The 17,960-nt window shown below is 38.6% G+C and overlaps 1 protein-coding gene across 1 annotated transcript in view; it reads left to right on the top strand.

Moving 5' to 3' along the window:
• Positions 1 to 17,232, top strand: part of LOC132822943 (dnaJ homolog subfamily C member 5) — a 67,502-nt gene extending 50,270 nt beyond the window's left edge. Inside the window, exons 3-5 of the mRNA XM_060836371.1 lie at positions 1,443 to 1,656; positions 4,682 to 4,856; positions 12,448 to 17,232. Of these exons, the coding sequence (XP_060692354.1) occupies positions 1,443 to 1,656; positions 4,682 to 4,856; positions 12,448 to 12,539 (481 nt within the window). The 3' untranslated portion in view covers positions 12,540 to 17,232. The remainder of the gene's footprint in view (positions 1 to 1,442; positions 1,657 to 4,681; positions 4,857 to 12,447) is intronic.
• Positions 17,233 to 17,960: the final 728 nt, after the last annotated feature.

Genomic DNA, 17,960 nt, shown 5'->3' with positions numbered 1-17,960 from the left:
AACCATTTGTTGACTTATCTCTGTTCATTAATAAGACTATAAGATGTATGCGCAGAAGGCGGCCATTCAGCTCATCAAGTCTGCTCATCATTCAGTGAGATAGTGGCTGATCTGCTGATTCACCTCACCAATTTCCTGTGCTTTCCCCAGTACCCTTCATTTTTTTAATAGTTAAAAATCTGTAACTTGGCTTTGAATTATATTCGTCCACCCAACCTCTACAGCATTCTCTACCCTCTGAAGAAATTTATTGTCAACTATATCTGAACTTGGCAATCTTTTACTCGGAGGTAATGCCATCTGGCCCAATACTGCCCCACAGGGAAAACAGCGACTAAATCTTATTTTCAATAAGATCACTTCTTGTTCTTCTAAAGGCCTCTAGCCTCTCCTCATAAGATTATTTCTGGACTGCCTCCAGGACCAGTGTATCCTTTCTTGGATAAGAGGACCAAATCTGCCCACAGGGGTTTTAGGTGTGGTCTAACTAGTGCCTGTATAGTTTCAGCAAGACTCCATTTCCTCAATGATCTGTCCCACTGATCTTTAACCTACATTAAATTTATGCCTCAATTTTTAAAATACTTTGTTTTCAAATCCCTATATGGTCTTTGCCTCCTTATCTTTGTAATATCCTCCAGCCCAACAGCCCTCTGGGATACCTCTGCTCTTCTCCAATTCTGGCCTGTTGATTTTCATGTTCTCCATTGTTAGTGACTTTGCCTCAAGCTCTGAATTACTGTTTGTCCGTTTCTCTACCTCACTCGCTCCCACTTTGTTCCTTTTAATGAGTTAAAGGCTGCATGTTTTGTTTCCTTAACATAGTAACTCCTTAGTGCAATATTTTTATTTTATAATGCTCCTGAAGCATCTCTGAACTCATTCCATCAAAAGTGCTATAAATGTAAGAAGCTACTGCTGCCACTGCCATTTGGCTTTTTTTTTTAAATTGGCTCCATGCTAAGCTCCAACCATCCTCCCCTAAATCCCTTTTTAAAATGCAACACCTTGAATAAAACTTCCTCCTTTAGCTTGCTGTCCTTTATTTTACTTGTCTTTACAGTGAATTTTTAGTATGGAAATGCATGCCTGGGTGAAAGATCAAGATGTTTTGTTTGGTTTCAGTACAGCTCAGGGCCCTGATTCTATCAATGGATGCCCACAGAGTGGATATTAGTGTACTGTGTTGGAGTGCAGATAACATTTTGGAAAGACATTTCACAGGATATGTACTATACAATGTAATGTACTGAAGTCAGTAGTTCTTAAAAATAACTCCTGACACTACCTATCTATCAATCACTCTATTATGCAACTTGAGCAGGAGTTTGAGTAGTTATGATAACTAGATTGGAACAGTTTTAAAAGTTGTACCATTCTTCGGTGTTCACACAAGTGAATTACTCTTCCTAACTACTTGTATATGTTGCCTTTTTATGCAGAAAACTTGCACTGAAGTACCATCCTGACAAAAATCCAGATAACCCTGAAGCATCAGAGAAATTTAAAGAAATAAACAATGCTCATGCAATTCTGACTGATGCAACAAAACGGAATATCTATGATAAGTATGGCTCATTGGGTCTCTACGTGGCAGAACAGTTTGGTGAGGAGAATGTAAATACGTATTTCGTCCTGTCTAGCTGGTGGGCAAAGGTGAGGATTTATAATATACTGAAATATTTGAGCAAAATTGTTAATCATTTGCTAAGACGCCTGGCTACTAAAGCATTGCAGTCAGCAATAAAAGATCAGCAGTTGCTTCTGGCCTCGAAGAAAAGATGACCCAAAAAGATTTGGTGAGCCATAGAATATCCATTTCCTCCATTTCAACGTAATTTTGAATTTGACAACATGCTGGGTCTAATGCAGGCTGGCTGATTAGTGAATCATTCAACCTGATTGAAGCTTTATACTAATAAAGCAAATAAGACTTTATAATCTGCATTTTAATATTTTTACAGAAAGTGAAATAAAGGTTAGGACATATACACAACAGATCAAATTAGAAAGAAACACTGAGCATGCTGGAGAAACTCTAATCCTACAGTATCTAGCGAGTGGATGGAGTTAATGCTTCAAGTTCAGAATAACTCTTCATCAGAATAAGACTCAACAGTGTTCTGTTTTTGATTTCCAGCATTAATTTGGATGAAGTTAGAGTTGAGAGTGTGGTGCTAGAAAAGCAGGCAGGATCTGAAGAGCAGGAGAGTCCACGTTTCTGGCATAAGCCCTTCATCAGGAATGAAGCTTGTGGAACCCAATTGTAACTTGAGAGGCACGGTGGTTCAGTGATTAGCATGCTGCCTCACAGCGCCAGGGACCTGGGTTCGATTCCTGTCTGGGGCAGATCATCTGTGTGGAGTTTGCACATTCTCCCCATGTCTGTGTGGGTTTCCTCTGGGTGATCTGGTTTCCTCCCACAATCCAAAGATGTGCAGGTCAGGTGAATTATCCATGCTAAATTGCCTGTAATGTTAGGTGTATTAGTCGAGGATAAATATAGGTTCGGGGAATGGGTTTGGGTGGTTACTCTTCGGAGGGTCAGTGTGGACTTGTTGGGCCAAAGGGTGTGTTTCCATTCTGTAGGGACTCTAATCTTGGTAAATTTGTAATTCGCACTTTAAAAAGAAACAGAATTTGTAAAATGTTCTTTGAAAATTAACTTTGCAGGATGAGAATATGTTGAGCCTTATTGGCATGGTCTTTTTAAAAACTCATGAGATTCAATAAGGCTTTGCATTCTTGTTGCTTTTTAAGGATACTGTATAAAAAGTTCAAGTTCATGACAATTCGTCTCCAACAACTGCAATACTACACCCTGAAAGGAGTGTGGTTTCTCTGATAGCAATTACAAGTTTCTATTAGCTATATGCATGTGTAGATGTCAGATAGCATTACCACCTTTGCCTAGATTGGCAATTTTGTTGTCTTTAAAGCTCCAACCTACAAAATTTTACAATTTTGTTTATACCTCCAGGCCAAATAAACAATAAATAAACTGAGAATATTTGCTGCATGGTAATAGCCTCTTGAGCGCAAACTTTTGGCAGACACCAGTCAGGGACACTGTCTTTTGGATGTGATATATGCCTAGACCCTTTCTACCTTCATAAGCATGTAAACCTGCCCATGGCACATGAGGCTAAATAAGCAAGGGACCACTCCAGGCTGTATTCCCCTCAAAAAGCACCTAAAATTAGTTTGTTTGGTTTCCATAAACATGTTTTTGCATTTGATTTTGAATCAGAAGCTGCAAAATCTACATTTTGCCTTTTAGATATCTTATATTCTCTGTGTACTTTTTCACTTGACAGTGCCTGCTAAGGTTTATTTATTTTCAAGTCACTTCAATACACCTAGTGTATTGGAAACTGATTTAGGTTAAATATACTTGATTATTGACAATTTGAGCAAATAAAAGACATTAGGTCACAGGTTTGGTAGGATATTATCAGTAAATATCCCCATTTGTTTTGTATGCTTCAATCCGTGCAAACGAGTGAATATAGACCTATTTATCATAAATCTGTTTAGTTCAGATTTTGTATTAGATTTATAAGTGTTTGCACGTTTCAATCAGTATCATAGCATATTAATAAAAGAACGTGGAACTGGGGACAAAGGTCACCTTCGGAAGTTTTAGACTGGAGCCAGGCAACCAATTTGAGTCTTCCCTGCTTTAATTTTAAATTTCTTTAGGATCCAGTTATTCTGATGTATGTATGCATTCTGTTACATATGGTGCAGAATGGCAAACCAATGGAAACTTTACCATTTAAATGTTTTACATTTTAAAGCACAAATGTGTTTTTTTTACCCCCCCCCCCCTTATAGCTGTATATAGCTTTATAGCTCCTAACCCCCTTTTTATTTCTACCTGTACAATAAGCTAACCATATCCGTTTGGCAAAAACCACAAATTACTTGCACCTTCTGAAGAATTTCAAATTTCAGACAAGATAATGGCCTGAAGTATTTTCTGTTGGTATCCACCAGTTACTCTTTAAGTATCTTTATTAAAATCAAATGGCTCTACTTTGCTTCTGAACGTTTAGTTGGAACTCCCCACATATGTTAGTTACTGAGTTTCTCTTGCAGTCATCCTTGAGGTTATATGTGGAATAAAATGTTTTAATCTTTTAAGTTGCTTTCTGGACATTAATATTTTCAGTTATCTGTATCTTCAAGCTTTTGTGCATAACTTTCCAATAATCTTTTTATGTATTATCTATTTCAATGTTACCATCCCGTTCTGAAGAAGTAGAAGAATTTGAACTTTGCTGGGATGTAGTTACTGACATGCATTTAGCCTTCTGCCACTTCATCAAATTTGCCATTCTAATGTATGTTTTGACAATCTACTTAATTAAGGGGGCCTTCAGAGCTAACACCCAAGGGCTTTTGTGATGCAGTGGTAGTATCCCTACCTCTGAACCAAGAGATCCAAGTTAAAGTACCACCTGTTCCAAAGATGTGTAATAAATCTATAAATCATTTTAGAAAATATCTTAAAATCAGCATCGGTGTTTGAGATTTCTGAATGTAGGAACAGTTTAGGTTTGAAAGAGTAATTAATGGTTATTGTAGAATTTACTGGAAATCTGTGGTACTTAACATTCAGTCAGGTTGGTTCCAGCCCCTATGAGATTGAACTTTCTGTGAATGACTTTTCTTTCAGGCTTTGTTTGTCTTCTGTGGAGTGATCACTGGCTGCTACTTCTGCTGCTGCCTCTGCTGCTGCTGTAATTGCTGCTGTGGGAAGTGTAAACCGAAGCCTCCTGAGGGGGAGGAACACGACTATTATGTCTCACCAGAAGATCTGGAGGCACAGTTACAGTCAGACCTGGAAAGAGGTACATAGTAGAAGTTAGGTTCTCATTATCAAGCAGTCTTTCTGATGATGAGAAACTTTACGCTAGTATTTTGTTTAAAAAGTGCCTGAACTATTACATCTGTCAAAACATATTTTGATTAACTTTGAAAGTGTAAGGTAGTGGTAACAATTCGAATTTTACTTGGGGTAATTAACAAAACCCTGAAGAGAAAAGTGTATCTTTAAATGAACATATATCATTATAAACACCATACACCTATCTCCGTTATGATCGAAGTTCTCCATTAATTTGCAGACTTGACATTTTTGAATGCCAAAAGAGCCTTGTTGGAGCCTGTGAATGCACTGTTTTATTATGTGAATACAAATAAATGACATTATTTAGACCAGCTTGCAAGTATCTGTCATGCGGTTCATAGCACTGCCTTAGATACTGCTAAAATGATTAGAGTTTGCTGCAACAATTCTTTCAAAAAATATTAAAGAATGCAACAATAATTTGTTTTGTATAGCACCTTTTTGAAGTAAAGCATTCTGGGTATAAAATGAGCAGCAGGTTTGCCAGTATCTTAGCTAATTTTCCCTCCAGTCAACTGACTTAAAATTACTGAAGTGTGGGATCTTGCTGGGTGCAAAATACCTGTATTTCAAAGCCTTTGAATAAGTACTCTGGGATATTCTGACAGAGATAATTGGTACGATGTGCTCCTTCAATATGAACCAAGTGCTATCACAATCCAGCTTGAATTTAGAGCATTTAATTCCCAACCCATTAGAGTTAACTTGTTGCTAAAACTTGCCTGTCGTTATTGATCGTGATGTCTGCAGTCTTAAGCAAAATATATCTGTTATTTATCAGGGGAAGGAAAATGATGCACATCAATCGTGCAGAAACATTGGGAATGATCTCAAGTCACTGATATTTTCTCAGCTGACAGTAGCAGTCATGCTTTGGAAGCTAAGAATATAGTTTATGCATTCATAAATCACAAAACAATGGGCCAGATTTTCTGAGGACACATTGCCACTCTGGGCATTTTTTACAGAAGAAAGGAGCTCTGCATTTCTGAGAGGAGATTGTAACCATGTCTCTTGTAGCCCAACTGTCAGAAGAAGGCAATTAGCTACCTTTTTGAAATTTAAGATTCCTGATAACCTCTTTGACAGCTGCTGTCAAACAACAGATACGTAATTGTGATATTGGGCTCCTGGGAAAGCAGGCTGCTAGGTTAGTAGGATGCCAGTTGGGTCGGTTGCAAAGTAGTAAAGGTTAGTAATGCGGTGTTTAGAATGAATGGGAGAATTCAGTATGGGGACTGCAAGGAAGGTGAGTGATGGATATGGAGATGTTGAGTCTGGTGAGGTGGGTAGCAGGGTTATGTTGGGTCCACCTGTAAGGGTGGAAGAGTGTTGGATTAGGTCCAGAGGGGACATTTGACTCATTCAATAGGGGAGGTGGTTTTATTGGCTGACCCAGTGGGGGTGATACCTGCTCAGGTTGTATTGGTAGGGATGGTGTCAGGCAGGTTCCATTCAATGCTGGGGAGTTCCAGGAGAGTCCAGGGGAAGTGAGTTTGAAAGCAGGGTGTTGGAGGTGTAAGGAGTCTGGAGAGTGAGTAGCTGGTTTGGTGTGTATCAGGTAAGTATGGGTTTATTGATTCGTTACTCTGGTTTAGGCTATGTATTTAATCATCCGACTCTTCCTCTATAACTATTTAATTTATTTCATCGGAACCCTCCAGTTTCCAATTTTAAATGGAAACATTTGGAATTCTAGGCATGGAGGAATTGTTGATTAGAAAATCACATTTCCCAGGTAATTGCTGTAGGATTGAGCTACAATGCAAATTCTGCAAGATTCACAACTCCTATCTATGTTGGCTTAAGGACTGTGGGGCCAGCAAAAATCCAGGCTAAGAAGTCCTAGTTGTGTATATGTTCGTCGAACTAGGAAGTTGCTTCACAGATGTTTGCATTATCTCGACAGGTGATGAAATCTTCACTGCTTTGGAGCCTCCCTGTGAAGTGCTGCTGTATTGTCTTCTGGAATTTATTTGGTTCTGTTTCTGCTGCTTCCGGCTGTCTGTTCTGGATGTACATTGTAATGGCCAGTATATTGGGTCTAGGTCTATGTGCTTGTTGATGGAGTCTGTAACTGAGTGCCATGCTTCTAGACATTCTCTCTGACTTCCTCTGTTTTGTTTGATCAATGATTGTTGTGTTGTCCCAGTCGATCATGTGGTCCTTGGTGTGTGTCTGTGTGTCTACTAGGTCCAGCTAGTTGTGGCATTTAGTGGCTAGTTGGTTTCTGTGAATGTGGCTTGCTAGGTTGCCCTCTATAGTGTTTCACGCAGTCTTTGCATGGAATCTTGTAAATTGCACTACTCTTGCACAGGATGGGTATATGGTCTTTTGTCCCAGTCTGTTGTTGTCTGAGCGTGGCTATCGGTTTATGGGCTGTCATGAATCCCAGTGGACGAAGATCCCTGGCTATCAGTTCTAAGACGTTTTATAAATAAGGTAGAGTGGTTAGTGTGTCGGGTTGTGGCATGTCCTTGTCACATTGTTTGTTAGGCATCTACAGTTGAAGTTGAGGGGATATCTGTTCTGTACACAATTACAAGATTCCATGTAAACACTGCACGTACCACTATATAGGGCGAATAGAGAAGCAACTAGCAATCTGCATCTGTGAACACCAACTAGGCACTAAATGCCATGACCAGCTGTCTCTGATAGCCATACACACAAATGACAAGGACCACACATTTGACTGGGACAACGCAATGATCATAGGACAAGCTAAACAGAGGTCAGCCGGAGATAGAATTTCTAGAAGCATGGCACTCATTCCTGGACTCTATCATACAAGCACATTGACCACGACCCAATATACTGGCCACTACACCAGAAACAGCAGGAACGGAGCCAAACAAATTCCAGAAAACACAGTACAGCAGCACTTCACAGGAGGCTTCACTTACTTTGTTCCCTGTCTGGTGACATCTTCAGTATCTAGAAATTAACTTCCCAGCTCGACAAACATAGCTTGGGTGCCAGTTATTGTAGTTATGGCTAAAAGTCTTTTCGCAAATCTTGAAGGCCAATAAATGTAGATGCAACTATGTATTATTGTATCATGTTTTCGTTTAATGCCCCAATTTGTAGAATCGCAACATTAAAGAATTTTGCCATCACAATCGACACTTCAAGTCCAACAATTAGAAAATAATCATTTCAGAATTATTTTGTTCAACTTTTACTTTTAATTGAATTTGTGGATTCTTGCAAAATGCCAGTTAAGAGCTATTGGTAGCATCTAAACTATCAGTGGGCACTTGTAGTATAAAAGTCAAAATGATCCCGCACTCTGTGTAAGGATCTCTACGATAACATGGTTGCCAAGGTGATCTTTCTAAGCCTTGAGTCCCAACATTGACAATAGCACTTGATTTGTAATAAAGGTTATTCTTCTTTGTTCTTTTCCTTTTTTTAAAAAAAGGAAAAGGAACCTTTTTAGTCTGGCACATCATGTTATTAAATGATTTTTAGCAAGCACTTTTCAGAAACTTTTCTGTTCTAAATCCATTTGATAAATTTCCCAGGGGTAGTACATTTTAAATATAGCTTTGTGCTGTAACTCTATCGGAGCATGGAGAGAAAACAGGTGCTTATTTATTGTGGCTGTTTACTTTTGCCATTTTGAGGAATGATACATTTTGACAATTGGCATTACTCTTCATAGAAGAAATGTAAACAAAATGCAGTGAAAGGACAAGATAGTTATTGAATTAGTGTTATAACTATTCCTTTGACTTCCCTCACTTCCCGCCAAGGCCCCAAGGGATCCTTCCATATCCGTCACAAATTAATCTACACCTCCACACACATCATCTATTGCATCAGCTGGACCTGATGTGCCCTCCTCTACACTGGAGAGACGGGTCGCTTACTTGCGGAATGTTTCAGAGAACACCTCTGGGACACCTGCACCAACCAACCCAACTCCCCCTCCCAGTCCACCAGGGACATGCAGGCCCTTGGCCTCCTCCATCGCCAGACCATGGCAATACGACACCTGAAGGAAGAGCACCTCATCTTCCGCCTAGGAACCCTCCAACCACAAGGGATGAGTGCAGATTTCTCCAGCTTCCACATTCTCTTCCCCCCACCTTATCTCACTGCCACCCCTCATACTCAGCACCACCCTCTTGGCCTGCAATCATCTTCCTGATCTCTCTGCCCTCACCCCCTCTCCGGCCTATCACCCTCACATTAACCTCCTTCCACCTATCACATTCCCAATGCCCCTCCCCCAGGTCCCTCCTCCCTACCTTTTATCTTAGCCTGCTTGGCACACCTTCCTCATTCCTGAAGAAGGGCTTATGCCCGAAACGTTGATTCTCCTGCTCCTTGGATGCTGCCTGACCTGCGCTTTTCCAGCAACACATTTTCAGCTCTGATCTCCCACATCTGCAGTCCTCACCTTCTCCTTTTATCTTTAAGGCCAAACTTATAGACTTGGGTTTACTATATACTTCCCTGACTATATACTTTCACTCACCTGAAGACATGCCCATCTGGGCCTTCTCCAACCACCGATCCAGTCAACCTCACCAGCCATTTCAACTCCCTTCCACACACTCACCTCCCCGCCCCACTCCCCTGAGGACATGTCCATTATGGGCTGCCTTCACCATCAACACAAGACCTGAGGCAGACTGGAGGAAGAGCACCTCAAGAGCTTACAACACAGAATTCGCAGTCTTCCAAATCTGCACCCCGCCCTGCCCCTTCTTCCATCCCACCTATCCGTTCCACCTTCCCACTGATCAGTCATACAGCCATCTCCTACCTGGATTCATCTATTGCCACCTCACCCACCTTCTCAAACCCCTTCCCCCAACCTGAAACATCAACTCCCCTTCTCTGCTTGACCTGCTGTGCTTTTTCCAGCTCCATTCTGATTCTCCAGAGTCTGTGGTTCTCACTGTTGCCAAGTATATAAACTAATGGTTCTTGTTATCACCATTTTCATTGGTATAAGTATAATTTTTAAAAAATGTATGTCTACAGTGCCTTTATCTGTAAAACAGGTCACATCCTGGGCATGTTAGAAGAGTAAAACGCCAATTTGAATAATGGAGATTTTCTTCAAGTTGTTTGTAAATTTGTAAAAGAACCACTGGTGTGATCATTGCTAAAAGACAGTGAGAGAAGTTTGACTGATCATGTAAAATTTGATTTCATTGGTGCAAGCTGCTGCTCCTTCGGTAGCCTAATTCGCATTCCTCTCAATTTTTGGTTAACATTTAAATGGTTATTCTGAGAGTTTCCAATACATGCCCTGAAATCTGTTTCCTTAACTTCGTGGATATTGGAATTTTAATATTCAGAATGCTAAGAATATTGCCCAGATACCACCCAGCATCTTATAATTTTTTTTAAATGATCGCTTGAATGTGATGGAATTTAGGACTTGACCATGCCCCTTTGTAGTGGTGCTTGACTGAACTAATCATGGAATAGTGTTCCCACATTTTGAGCTTTAGGAATAGTCAGGGAAAAAGTCAATTGTGTTGCTGCTGTTTTTTTTTAAATTTAAATATTTATAATTGTAATACATTACCAACTACCATAGAATACTTTTTCAAATTTAATGTTTTTGAGTCTACACATCCTGTAAGGGAAAAGGTAATCACAAAAATGTCAGCTGATAGTTTGAAATGGACAGACAGACTGGGAACAATTGGATCAGTGCATGTCAGAGTATTCTATTAGCTGCTGTCTCTTGAGCAGTCATTCGTGAACACTTAAGTCTGGTAGTTAGTGTCATTCTGCACCTGTTACCTGTTTTTCAAAATTTTCAGAAATCAGTGTATACACCTCACTGGTTGCCCATGATTCGAGACATGAAGCAGCATTCAGAATCCTGATGAATATAGAATGGAAATGACGTTTCCTTTCACAGATGATAAATTTGTAACACTGGTCTAATTACAAATATACATTAAACTCTTGAGCATTCTTTTTTGATAAATATGTATTCACTGTAGCAGTTTTTTTACCCACTTTATTAATTGCATAAAATATGCATTCTGCAGATGATCCTTTGGGTGTAGGCTTAAGTGACATTGTTCTTACATTTATTCAAATAGTGAGGAATTTTAAAACAGTTGTGATCTTGATGTTGGAGGGCAGTAGTAATTAAAACCTTGAAATATTGTTTCCATAACGGAAGGATTAGCACAATTTCCTGTGTTTTTGTTAAGCGAACCATGAAGTGTGAAAAGCAGAAATCATGGCTTGAAAATGTTATGTTTGGTTTTTTAATAATATAAAACAAAAATTCTCTCAATGCATTTACTCCTGTAATCTCATGACCTGAATGTTAGAACGATAATGAATCTAGTCAACATGAATGAATAATACATTATGCTGAATATAAATGATAAATTATACAGTAGCAGATACAACAAAAAAGAATCTCAAATTTATCCAGCAGCCCACTCAGTGTATATGCACCAATTTTAGCTACAAGATCCTTCAAGACACTTTATGGAGTTCCATTGCCGTTTCCTTCATGTTTGTCACTTATCTGGCAGCTATTCCTACGCCACTGCAGTTCCACAGACACAGTCATCAGCAAAGTGATGCACTTCTCAGAAATCCTTTTAGCTCAGTTCCCTATAATCTTGATTATGTGGTTCTACCAGAAACTCATATCAGTATTGTTTGTAATGATTTTGTGCACTGTTGACTAATTAAGTTTATTGAATTACTTCAAAGTAAGAGGAACAGTATCATCAACCTTGTGTTTGCTTGTGTCTGTTTCTGGATATAATCTTTGGGGTCCCCTTATTGAAACTATGCCACCACCTTTTTCACTTGATGAACCCCAGTCGAATGGGGTTTCTTTTCATGCCACAACACTGGGTCATGTGGGCCCATTTAATACCTTGATGGAGGCTAGACCAGTGTCTTTTGTTGTGCAGTCTCAACAACTGCTTTCACTTCTTTCCTGAGGAGGTTACTGATTGGTATGTGTTTGCTGAGCACTGCTAACCTCCAAATGGAGAACAAGGTTATTTCTTTCCATTCTAATCCTTTGCCACCAGGCCATTATCTGTCACTGTGCTTTTCTTGCTCATTTTAAGCCTTTTGAGCTGAATATCAGCCATAACAATGTTATTCCTGTCTCCAGTTCTGGATTTTTTGGTTGCCCTTAATGACACTACATTGAGATGCTTAGTTTGGGAAACCAAATAACAGTTAATTAACAGCACTGGCCCACATTCCCCCTCAGTCTGAAAACTGTAGAGTCCTTTGGGTTTTGTATTGGCAAAAGTTCTTTCTTACACTGATGCCATGTCTAAGTATGTTAAACGGAGCTTAGTATCAACCTGATGGTTTGTTTATAACCTAAAATCTGCACCCCCAAGTAAACTAATCTAGGAAAAATGTATCCAATAGGTACTTGAATTGAAAATAAAGACTCCAAATTAAGCACCTGTCAATGACTGGCATGAACCTGAAAAAAGTAGGATTGGTAAGGATTGATCCTTAGTTTAAAAAAATGACTAGAACATTTTGTTTTCTTTCTTTTTCAGAGGGAGACGGAGCAATTGTGGTGCAGCCAACATCGGCCACAGAAACAACCCAGCTGACTAGTGACAGTCACCCCAGCTATCACACCGAATGATTTAACTAAGCCAAGTTTGTTCTTGTAATTAAAAAGTATATTTAAAATTCATTTCAACACTGGGTTAGTTAAAGCTATAGATGGGGAAAGAATTTTCACAAGATTGCCTGCCAAGATGAGAGCAGCCACCAACATTGAGGAGACCACCTTTCCTTTTTTTCTTGCCTTTACCACTAAACATTACCTTCGTAACAAAATGCTGTAGCAACCAATATTTGAAGACTAACATTTTTTTCATTTGAATTGCGTATTGTAAGTGCATATGGGCTGATGTCTCATAATTAACTTCCAGTAGAGCCAGTGCATGTAAACAACCAAAGTAGATTCACCTGAAAACCCACTGACACTCCTGTTGTTGTTTTCCTTCTGTTAGCTTTTGTAGATTGTTGCCAATCAAGAGTTTTGTTCTGATTTATTTTTGGAGTGTGGAACTCTGGGTAATTATGGCCAATAATGTCTTTGTCGTAATGACAGACTTTGTGTTCAAGTTTCAGGGAGTTTTGGTGTGCAGTTACTTGTTTGTAATAGGGAATGGTATTCCATCTGTTGGCGTAACATTCTTTTAAAATTTCTAAAATATCACTTGAAGCTTAATATTGAGGTCCAAAGTAATACTGTTGCCAAGTTATCGAATTGTGTAGTATTTTGCTACGGTGCTTTACTGCCAGTTTCTGACGTTCATGTAATAATCAAAAACTTCGCTGTAAAGTATGGACTCAGAACCTTGCTCCACGCAAACATTCACCTAAGAATGAGAATTGGTTTTGAAATGAAATTTTTTTTTCAGTTATGGTGTCAACTTAATCAGGTTATACTAATGATCGGTGAGCCAATGTGAACAATTATATTCACATGAAAAGAACAGGTTTGGGATAAAAATTAAGAATTTTCTTGAAAATGCACATTTTCATTTTGGATTCCTTGCTTCATTTGAAGAAAATAGAATGCTAAATAAGTATACATGCAAGAACAGCATCTGACAGTTCAAATACCAGTGTGTACTGCTGGAGTGAGCTCTTAGTATTTGATCTAGTTTCCTTCCCTAATGTTCATTTTACAAAAGCATGTTCCTTTTTCAATTCCCCTTTTTCACCTTGACTTGGAATATGTTTGCTATTAGTTTTTAAACTAAGCTTCCACAATTTTACATTTCAGTTTAATTGTGATGTTAAGATGGCAATACATATTTAAAGAATGATCTTTGATAGGAGTAAAATTATCTCTACTAAATTAGCACTTTTTCTGCACTGAAGAGTTAAATAGTTTGATGCAAGTCTAAACTATTCGTGAATCTCTCCTTTATGAAGTTGAAAATAATAAAACATATTTTTAAAAATCTAATGTGTTAATAGCTGTAGCAAATTGCTAGACAAAATCCAGATAAACTCAACATTTTATTGAAAGTTTCTGTTGATTCCGTCAGCATTGATATTTTTCATTAAAATGTTTAAAAGTGCCCTCCATTCATTTCCTAGAGCCAAGTTTGAATTCTGTCTAAACTGATGAGGATCTATGCTATTGTCTCTGGCTGTAAAATTTCTAAGAAGTAAATCTAGTTCTCAGCCCAGTTTCTAGGAGCTTGGTCTTCCAAAACTGGTCAAAATTCAATGCTAATAGATACTGCAATGCAAGTGTCATTCAGACCACAATACTTAAATTAATATTAAAAATTATACTGCTCTGAAAGACCTGATTTTTATTGTCAACTTAATATTGAAACAACTGCACTAAAGCAAGGGTTACTGTGGGGCTTATTGCTTTTACAATATCAAGGATTGATAAAGGTATTGTTTGTCTGTCTATCTGTTCAAGTTTGCAAATGGATCAAGTGTGTGTTTAGCACACTTTACTCCCTTGTGCTCTGTTTGAAATACAGCTTTTGTTTTCTTGTTTGTTCCCTTGAGAAGCTGTGTAGCTGGCAGAGTTGAAACACTATACTTCATAATTGTTTTAGAATGAGAGATGGTTTTAAGTGGGTTTAAATTAAAAGTGACAAAGTGAAGCTGTAATTGATGTAATATTATGAAGTTGCTTGTGGCTTTAACTTGAAGCTTTAACACTAAACTGTGTACAGGTCTTCCCCCCACTAAATCCTCTGTTGTGATTTGCTTTAAACAGGTTTCAATTAATCCTCATCTGTACTATGCTTTGCTTAAATTATATTTTTCCATTATCATTGCATTTGAAAGAGGAAAAGTTCTAAAAGAATCAAAAAATGTGAAAATTGCTCTTTTACCATTTTAACATTAAAACACCTAGATTTTGGGAGACACTACATTTGCAGCACGACCAAGTTGCCACCTGTCCCGAATTAGTTGTGCTTCACTCCTTAACTTTGCTTTTGTGGAAAGCAGATTGTAAAGCTAGGGTATTTAATTTTTGACCATAACCTTCAACAAGTTTATCTAGATTTTAACAAATGTTGGCAATCATTTGCAAGAAGGCACTGATAAATCAAAAAACTTTTTTTATTATTAAAAATTGTATCTTTTAAGCAAATTACTTCCAGTATGGATGGTTCATTCCATTGTGGCTTTGAATACTTATTCCTTTAGTTTTTAATTTATATTGGATATAACATTGCTACAAAGGGGGGAAAAATCAAAAACTGCAGAGATCAATAGTTTGAACTTTGTTACATAAAAGTGAGATTCTGGCAGAGAAAATTTGAGTCGTGGCAATAGATTTTTTTTTTAAAGCTCGAATCATTCTAAACATTTTCCATCTTGAATTTTTCATACTCATTGCTTAAGTCATAAGTTTGTCTAGTCTGTAGTTGCTTTGTCATTGCATCATACCTTTTCAGCTGGAAATCAAGTATAAGATTATTTTATTTCAGTTGTATTGCTAACCTTATTTTTCTCGTTCAAAATTATACTAAACTTGTTCCTGTAATTAAGTCTAATTCAAACATTCATGCTGCTAATTACAATTACCTTGCAGGTTGCACCTTCAGGCTATCAAATGGTAAACCAGGGCTCTCTTTGCTTGCCCATGTTTGTTTAAGAGATCCCATAGCACTATTTCAAAGAAGTAAAAGAATTATCTCCCATTTTCTGACCGCTATTTATCCCTCAATTGATATCGCGAAAAATGCATTTATTGTCACAGTGCTGTTTGTGTGAGGTGACAGCACATAAGTTAGCTGTCACATTTCCTATATTGCAATAGTGACCTGCCCTTTAAAAGTACTTACTTGGCTATAAAATGCTTTGAGAAGTTTGGTGATCATTAAAGAATGCTATGTAATTGCAAATCATTATTTCTTAATGTTAACTCCGCTTTGTGATGTCATTGCTTCTGTAAGCTTTTGAGGTGTGGTAAATCTGATATTTAAATAAATCTAATTTTATTAATTCAGCATACAAACCATAAAAGATGATATTCATACTACAGAAATTTTATCCCTTGGGATATGCTTCTGTATTTAAAATGTCAATTTTTTTTTCAGGATTGACACTTGGCTAAAATTCAGAATGTTATTCAATCATTAATGGATTAAAGTTAACTAATTGAATAAAATATTGAAAGCTTGCATATTAATTTATAATCCACTTGATCAGGTCAATTAAATTAATAAAGTGTGGTCTCCTGTGACACAGTGGTACTGTTCCGACCTCTGAGCTGAACGATGTGGTTCAAGTACCACCTGCTCCAGAAAAGTACAATAACACTTCTGAACAGATTTATTAAAAATATTTGAGCGTAATAATGGAGAGATTCAGCAAGTCTGGCAGTTTCTGTGGGGAAAAAAATGTTACTGTTTCAAGTATTATGATTCTTCAACTTCAATGTTAACTCTTCCTGTCAGCACAGATACTGTTAAATTTACTGAAACCCCCAGCACTTTGTTTTAATTTCAGATCTCCACCATCCTCTGAACTTTGCTTTTAATTATATTGCTTCAAAGTTTGGGAGAAGATTTGTAGCTCAGATGCTCATTGTTGTGGTTCTGTTCGCTGAGCTGGAAATTTGTGTTGCAGACGTTTCATCCCTTGTCTAGGTGACATCCTCAGTGCTTGGGACCCTCCTGTGAAGCGCTTCAGTGATTTTTTTTCTCCAGCATTTGTAGTGGTTTGAATCTGCCTCTTCCGGTTGTCAGTTCCAGCTGAATGTTGCAGTGGCCAGTATATTGGGTCCAGGTCGATGTGCTTATTGATTGAATCTGTGGGTGAGTGCCATGTCTCTAGGAATTCCCTGGCTGTTCTCTGTTTGGCTTGCCCTATAATAGTAGTGTTGTCCCAGTCGAACTCATGTTGCTTGTCATCTGCTTGTGTGGCTACTAAGGATAGCTGGTCGTGTCGTTTCGTGGCTAGTTGGTGTTCATGGATGTGGATCGTTAGCTGTCTTCCTGTTTGTCCTATGTAGTGTTTTGTGCAGTCCTTGCATGGGATTTTGTACACTATATTGGTTTTGCTCATGCTGGGTATCGGGTCCTTCGTTCCGGTGAGTAGTTGTCTGAGAGTGGCTGTTGGTTTGTGTGCTGTTATGAGTCCTAGTGGTCGCCGTAGTCTGGCTGTCGGTTTGGAAATGCTCGTGATGTATGGTAGTGTGGCTAGTCCTTTTTGGGTTGCGGCATGTCCTCGTTCCGTTGTCTTTCCCCTAGACATAAAGAGCATTTCCAAATGACAGCCACTAGGACAGAGCATGAGCAAAACCAATATCCCATGCAAGGACTGTACAAAGCACTACATAGGACAAACAGGAAGACAGCTAACGATCCACATCCATGAATACCAACTAGCCACGAAACGACACGACCAGCTATCCTTAGTAGCCACACAAGCAGATGACAAGCAACATGAATTCGACTGGGACAACACTACTATTTATAGGACAAGCCAAACAGAACAGCCAGGGAATTCCTAGAGGCATGGCACTCATCCACAGATTCAATCAATAAGCACATTGACCTGGACCCAATATACCGGCCACTGCAACGGACAGCTGGAACTGATAACCGGAAGCGGCAGATTCAAACCACTACAAATGCCGGAGAAAAGATCACACAAGCGCTTCACATTGAGGATGTCACCTAGACAGGGGACGAAATGTCTGCAACGCAAATTCCCAGCTCGGCGAACAGAACCACAACAATTGTATTGCTTGATAATCAATGGGAGACATGTCCATCATAGCCTGATGCACAGACATCGTTCTATTATAATCTTAAAAAAAGGTAACAATGGACCGAAAAGACGCTGACATGGAATTTGTATTGATGTTCACAAAATGTAGTTTAGATAATGCTGAATCCAGGTCAGCTTCTCTGGAGCTGTCAGCTGAGAATACCTGATACTTGTTTATGTGAAGCATTCACTCATTTGACTTGTTTTTGTAGTGTTTCTGTGCATTTGATGTATCCAAAACCTTTTCCTGTACTACCTTTAGTTCTTCCCTCATGATTGTTTGTTTACTATA

Source organism: Hemiscyllium ocellatum, chromosome 15 (assembly GCF_020745735.1).
Source record: "Hemiscyllium ocellatum isolate sHemOce1 chromosome 15, sHemOce1.pat.X.cur, whole genome shotgun sequence".
NCBI lineage: Eukaryota > Metazoa > Chordata > Chondrichthyes > Orectolobiformes > Hemiscylliidae > Hemiscyllium > Hemiscyllium ocellatum.
The sequence above is the reverse complement of the archived record's forward strand: the minus strand, read 5'-3'. Positions and strand labels throughout refer to the sequence as shown.